The 7,500-nt window shown below is 45.4% G+C and overlaps 1 protein-coding gene across 1 annotated transcript; it reads right to left on the bottom strand.

Annotated features, from left to right (window-relative positions):
• Positions 1 to 2,650: 2,650 nt before the first annotated feature.
• On the bottom strand, positions 2,651 to 3,550 carry LOC125605998. The gene is made up of 2 exons (XM_048775323.1): positions 3,238 to 3,550; positions 2,651 to 3,138 (listed from the first exon to the last, which is right to left on the bottom strand). The coding sequence occupies exons 1-2, from the start codon at positions 3,548 to 3,550 to the stop codon at positions 2,651 to 2,653; spliced, it is 801 nt and encodes a 266-aa protein (XP_048631280.1).
• Positions 3,551 to 7,500: the final 3,950 nt, after the last annotated feature.

Raw genomic sequence — 7,500 nt, 5'->3', positions numbered from 1 at the left:
ATGATGTTCAGGTCGTCCACATAGACAGACATTATTACATAGCCCTTGCTGTCGAATTTCTTTATGAATATACATGGACTTATTGGATCGTTCTTATAACCCTCTTTGGTTAGGTACTCGGATAGCCGGTTATACCACATCCGACCTGACTGTTTTAAACCGTACAAGGCTTTGTTTAGCTTAATGCAATGTTGTTCTCGAGAACCTTTCTTATCTTTGAGCTCAATGCCTTCTGGAACTCTCATATGTATCTCATTGTCCAGTGGTCCGTATAGGTATGCGGTGACTACATCCATTAGGCGCAAATCCATGTTTTCTTTCACGGCCAGACTGATCAAATATCTCAGTGTAGTCGCATCCACCACAGGGGAATAAGTTTCCTCATAGTCTATTCCAGGTCTCTGTGAGAATCCTTGTGCTACAAGCCGTGCTTTGTATCTCACTACTTCTCCTTTCTCATTTCTCTTCCTTACAAAGACCCATTTGTATCCCACTGGTTTGACATCTCTGGGTGTCAAGATTATAGGGCCAAAAACGCCTCTCTTTCTCAATGATTCTAACTCCACGTTTATAGCTTGTTTCCATTTGATCCAATCTGATCTTAGCATGCATTCTTGTATGGACGTGGGTTCTAGATCCTCATCTTTATCCATGATCTCAAGTGCCACTTTATATGCAAATAAATCATCAACGTTGATATCCTTTCTGTTCCATTGTTTTCCAGACATCACATGGTTTATAGAGATCTCTTGATTGTCCGGCTCTGGTGTCCCGTGAAGTCCAGCGTCCCGGACCTCACTTGGAGGGACGGTCGGATCATCGGGTGTGGTCGGTACACTCGGCTCGACCATTCTGGTCGGCTCGACCGATCCATCTATGTCCTGGATGGTTTCCTTTATGCTCTCGGTTCCAGCACCTTTCTTGGATTTCCGAGGCTGTTTATCTTTGGAACCAATTGGTCTGCCACGTTTTAGACGTTGCCTAGACTCTGTAGCCACTTGACACTGTCCATCTTGGACGTCTAATCTTACAGGTGCATTACAAGCCGGGATATGTGATATTGTTACTCTATTAGGGTCAGCAAATGTATCTGGCAATCTATTAGCTAGCTCTTGTAGATGTATTATCTTTTGGACTTCTAAATCACAATCTTTAGTCCGAGGATCTTGCCAAGATGTCGATGGTCTAAACCAATCCAATTCTTTTGTTATCAACCGGCTGTTATCTCCCCCTAAGGACGGATATGTGGACTCATCAAACTGTGAGTCTTCGTATCTGGCCTTAAACAAATCACCGGTTGTTGGCTCAAGATACTTTATAATGCTTGGGGATTCATATCCTACGTATATTCCCATCCTTCTCTGCGGTCCCATCTTAGTTCTCTGTGGTGGAGTAATTGGAACGTAGACGGCACATCCAAACGTTTTGATGTGGGACACGTCTGGCTCATGACCCTTAAGTAATTGGGATGGCGAATATCTATGCTCACTTGATGGCCTGATGCGTATCAGTTCAGTTGCATGTAAAACTGCATGTCCCCATGCTGATCCCGGAAGTTTAGACTTCATAAGTAATGGACGGGCTATCAGCTGGATACGTTTAATGAATGATTCGGCCAAGCCGTTCTGTGTATGGACATGTGCCACGGAGTGTTCTACTTTTACCCCCATGGCCATACAGTATTCATTAAACGCCTGGGACGTGAACTCACCAGCATTGTCTAGACGTATAGTCTTAAGTGGAAAATCTGGGAAGTGTGCTCTCAGTCTTATCATCTGAGCAAGCAGCCGTGCAAAGGCTAGGTTCCGAGTGGACAACAAGCATACATGTGACCATCTGGTCGATGCATCAATGAGGACCATAAAATATCTGAACGTCCCACATGGTGGGTGTATTGGTCCGCATATGTCCCCTTGGATTCTTTCCAGAAAGTTCAAGGTTTCTTTATTAACCTTGGCTGGTGATGGCCTGGTTATGAGTTTCCCTTGTGCACATGCTGCACATGTGAGATTTCGTGGGATCACTCCTTTGAACGTGTGCCCTTGAGAATTCATCATCAATTTTCGCATCATTCCTGTTCCGGGATGGCCAAGCCGGTTATGCCATAAAGTGAATAGCTCTGAGGCATTTGCCTCGACCATACTGATCCGTGCATAGTAAAGACCAGTAGTCATTGCAGGCATGGTCTCTAGGATCCTTTTACTGCCTTTGGTGATCAAGGTTATATTAAGGAATTCTTTGTTTCCTTCTTCCCATGTTTCAAGGTGGAAACCGTTCAACCTTATGTCCTTGAAACTCAATAAGCTTCTTCTAGAGCTTGGGGAATACAAGGCGGTTTTGATCTCTAGGTGAGTGCCTTTGGGCATCATCACATAGGCCTGGCCGTGACCTTCAATCAGGCTGGCCTCACCTGCAATGGTTTGTACCTTTGCACTTTGCAATGTGAGATTCATGAAGTACCTTTTGTCTCTTAGGATCGTGTGGCTTGTGCCACTGTCCACCACAAGTACATTCATCTCATCATTCATTTCTATAAATAAAATTTCTAGACTTTAGAGACTTTAAAATTTTCATTAATGTAAATGTCATTTCATAAAGTAAAAACACCAAATCAAACACATAAAGCAATAAGACAATGTGATTCGAAAAACTAGTCCTTTAGACAGTCAGACGTCTCAAAATCCATTTGGTCATCTTTGCTGTCCCTGTCGGATTCATTGTCAGCATCATATCCCTTGTCATCTTGACCGTTCTCTTGGATCATATTTGCCTCCGGATTCTTGTTCTTGATACTCTCTTGATAGAGTTCGCACAAGTGCTTTGGAGTTCTACAGTTCTTGGCCCAGTGATTGTCCATCCCGCATCTGTGACATAAAGACTTGGACGTGTAAGATGGTTTGGATATGCCACCTCGTCCACGGCCATAACTCCCTCGGCCCTGACCGTAATTGGAACCACGACCACGGTTATGGTGGTTTCCCCTTCGGCCGGCTGAGTAGTTATCTCTACCGTTATGATTGTCACGTCTACGTCCCCTGTACCCACCACGGCCTTGACCGTATGGTTTCCTGTTGTCTTGGGCGTAGTTGGTTTCTTTGGGATATTTCCTTTCCACATCATGGGCTTCGGGTAATGGTGCTGTCCCGACCGGCCTTGCTCCACTATTTTTCATAAGGAGTTCATTGTTTGCCTCGGCCAGGAGAAGACATGAGATCAGATCAGTATATGTGGCAAAACCTTTTGTCCTGTACTGCTGCTGCAACACAGAATTCGATTGATTGAAAGTCGTATAGGTCTTTTCAAGCATCATCACATCGGACACTTCTTCACCACATAGCCTTAGTATAGAAACGATTTTGAACAAGGCTGAGTTATACTCGTCCACGGACTTAAAATCCATGAACCTGAGATGCATCCAGTCGTGTCTTGCCTTTGGAAGCAACACCATCTTTTGGTGATCGTATCTGTGCTTTAAAGCATTCCAAAGATCGAGTGGACTCTCAATTGTCATGTACTGATCCTTAAGACCTTCGATGAGATGATGGCGCATATAACATATGGCCCTGTATCTATTCTTTTCATTCTCATCATTACCCTCAGTGATGGTATCACCGAGTCCTTTGGACTTTAGACTGATCCTTGTGTCTAGCGCCCACTGCAAGTAATTGTCTCCGGAGAGATTAAGGGCTGCATAGTCTCTGTTTGCTATTTTCGACATCTGATCCACATTATCATTCAAGACATTAGATATACAATGGGATCATGTGGCCGCATGATATATGCAAGCTCGGCCACAACACGTCTTATGCATTCATGGTATCAAACAATCCTAGTCGACCATGGAGCTATCAAACAAGCCGCACGGCTATATGAACAATCAACAAGTTCGGTTATGTAAATCTAAGTTTACCATGGTGCGATCAATCCTAGAATTCAATTCTATATGTCCTAGAAAAGATTAATGCCACACGGCCATGTATGTTCTAATGCATTCAAATTCAGAATCAATCGGTTTCTATATGCTGGCCGATTCTATCCTAATCAGTTGCGGATGCAATACCAAGTTCAGATTCATGCAGAAACGTTTTTAAAACGTTCTTATGATTTCTAGGGTTCCAATCTATCAACTTATGTTTAAGGTTTCAAGGCCTTAAGTATTCATGTTCAGACAGATTGATTCAAGCAATCTAAACATTCCTAAAACCTCAATTTAGATCAGAAAAACAATCAACCAAAGTTAATCTTAAAATCGGCTAATGTTTCCTTTAGGGGTTAGGGTTTTCGATTCCATAAACTAGGGTTTGCCAATTTCAGATTCAATCAATCAACAAGCAAAGACAGGTTCTAATTTTGGAATCAATTCATGTTTCTAGTTCCAAGAGGTTGTCGATTTTAATCTTAGATTACTTTTAGGATTTCACGGTTTCCATAATAATGGAATTAGGGTTCTTTACTTTCTATGTTCTCAGATCATGTTTATACCTTAGTTTCGTAGGGGATTATGAACCGGACCACCAAAGATTGGAAGAGGCTTCGAGCTGAGATGATCGGATGGTCGCTGCCTCCTATCGGGTCGCGGTTGAGGTCTATCGCGGCTGGAGGTGTCTCGGCTGCGAGCTGATCGGCTATCGGGTTCGTCTCGGACTGATCGGGTATCGGATTGTCTCTGGCTGATTGCGGGTATCGGGTTCGATCGCGAGTTGAGAGACGGTTCTTCTAGATCTGGAACGTGATCTGAGAAGCTGAGATTGATCTTCTGAGTTCTTGAAAAGTTAAGAACAGGTTAGGGTTTTAGGGTTTTGGTTATGGATCGCCGGCTTAGACTTTTAGGGGTTTCGGTTTTGGTCTCAGGGTTTTAGAAACTATCGTGCTGATAACGTGTTGTGAACAAGAGATGAAATCGTGTTCAATGTCTGTTGTTCTGTTATATTTCTGAATCAAAGTGTTCCCTTATATAGGGGATACAAGAGATAGATAAATGGAAAGTATCCAAATCATAATCCTAAAGTAAAAAGGAAAACATCCTAATGGATAAACATGAAACATAAATGGAAAACGTCTAGGCTAGAGGCGGCCGACTCTCTTTCCTCTTGGGCCGCGGATACTCTCTCTCTCTATGGGCCACGGACAGGCCTCTTGGTTCCTAGCAATCCACACATGTTCATAACACAAACAAACTATAACTGATTTAATGAGCCATTCGCAGTTTCACAGTCTGAATTCGTTCATACTTACACATGCATGGCTTAATCTTTGAGACAAGCATATGACTACTGGCAGGATCAACCAGGTAGCATTCATAAATCACGGCAAGCCCTGGTCATGTTCCCGCAAACACATGGAAAGAGGGAACAGACGAAGACTTGACCGTCATCTTTTGTCCGGAGACAAACGTGCTTAGCAGGACAGAATTTCTTCGAGTCACCGCCATAATCTTTCCGCAACCGAGATCCCAGCAAACAGCTTGTTCACCTTGGCGAACAATGCATAAATTATGCAAAGACGCAAGGATCACAAGTGCCGGCTTATGTGTTCACGACTTCCCCAATGAAGGAGATGCCGCGAACAATATTTTAAGCAAAGCTTAACAATTCCTTCTAGATAGGTACGCAACACAGGCCCCTGATCAGTTCAACAAGCATAGCTATGCTAGTGAAGAAACTGAGAAGGATAGTTGGTCTGTAGTTGGGTGCGCGAGCACAGAGCCTACAAACACTAGCTATCCAATCACCACTCATACGCCGCACGTTCATTGCCCCGCTAACATCAATCTTTCCAACCACTCTCGAGATGTAATCAAAAGAGCAGCTGGAAGACGGATGAAACCAGGCCAAGACCACACAAGCGCGAAAATTTGATTTTAGGGGCAAAATGGTCCACCGGAAAAGTCGCCGGAAAAGTCACCGGAAAAGTCGCCGGAGACAGTCCCGGCCATCGGACCTCAACCCAAGCATCATCGTGCTGCACCAAGCACTCGGACATTACCCACACCCATTCGGACTCCCACCCTCCTGGTAGGCACAGAGGAGTGCCTACCCCTTATATAGACAAAACACTTTTTTTCAGCATGTCACCAGTAGACATTGGTTGTGTTCCGGGAGTATTTTTAATGTAAAAAAAAAATACTTCGAATTTGAATCTGATTTTTTGCATGCTTCATAAGGATGGTTAAAGCTATTTTCTGGTAAATTTTCATAATTTTCTTTTGCTTCTAACCATGTCTTTTGCATGCTACAAGGTTCGGAGTTTTGTTGTCTTCACGGATGTCTATAGCAACTTTTGATCAACACTTGACATCCTAAACTCATTGTTGACATATTTTTGATGTTTCCTTTCAGAAAACTTTCTTCAAAAATATTAATTTTTGAATTTTTGGCTTCTCGGGTGATTTTGGCTGTCCGTGGGGGATTTTCGCCCACGACGTGGGTGATTTTCGCCACGACGTGGGTGATTTTCGCCACGACGTGGGTGATTTTCGCCCACGAGGACTGTCCGTGGGTGATTTTCGCCACGAGGACTGTCCGTCAGTACACATATCAGCACGTTGGCCCTTCCCGTGGACTGTCCGGGTGATTTTGGCCCACGATGACTGTCCGTCAGTACGCATATCAGCACGTTGGCCCTTTCCGTGGACTGTCCGGGTGATTTTCGCCCACGAGGACAGTACATCAGTACACATATCAGCACGTTGGCCCTTCCCGTGGACTGTCCGTGGGTAATTTTCGCCCACGAGGACTGTCCGTGGGTGATTTTCGCCCACGAGGACTGTCCGTCAGTACACATATCAGCACGTTGGCCCTTCACGTGGACTATCCGTGGGTGATTTTCGCCCACGAGGACTGTCCGTGGGTGATTTTCGCCTACGAGGACTGTCCGTGGGTGATTTTCGCCCACGAGGACTGTCCGTCAGTACGCATATCAGCACGTTGGCCCTTCCCGTGGACTGTCCGGGTGCTTTTCACCCACGAGGACTGTCCGTCAGTACGCATATCAGCACGTTGGCCCTTCCCGTGGACTGTCCGGTTGATTTTCGCCCACGAGGACAGTACATCCGTACACATATCAGCACGTTGGCCCTTCCCGTGGACTATCCGTGGGTGATTTTCGCCCACGAGGACTGTCCGTCAGTACGCATATCAGCACGTTGGCCCTTCCCGTGGACTGTCCGGTTGATTTTCGCCCACGAGGACTGTACATCCGTACACATATCAGCACGTTGGCCCTTCCCGTGGACTGTCCGTGGGTGATTTTCGCCCACGAGGACTGTCCGTGGGTGATTTTCGCCTACGAGGACTGTCCGTGGGTGATTTTCGCCCACGAGGACTGTCCGTCAGTACGCATATCAGCACGTTGGCCCTTCCCGTGGACTGTCCGTGGGTGCTTTTCACCCACGAGGACTGTCCGTGGGTGATTTTCGCCCACGAGGACTGTCCGTGGGTGATTTTCGCCTACGTGGACTGTCCGTGGGTGATTTTCGCCCACGAGGACTGTCCGTCAGTA

The sequence above is a fragment of the Brassica napus genome, unplaced genomic scaffold (genome assembly GCF_020379485.1).
Source record: "Brassica napus cultivar Da-Ae unplaced genomic scaffold, Da-Ae ScsIHWf_827;HRSCAF=1181, whole genome shotgun sequence".
Taxonomy (NCBI): domain Eukaryota; kingdom Viridiplantae; phylum Streptophyta; class Magnoliopsida; order Brassicales; family Brassicaceae; genus Brassica; species Brassica napus.
Note: the sequence above shows the minus strand (reverse complement) of the source record. Positions and strands in the feature narration are given on the sequence as shown.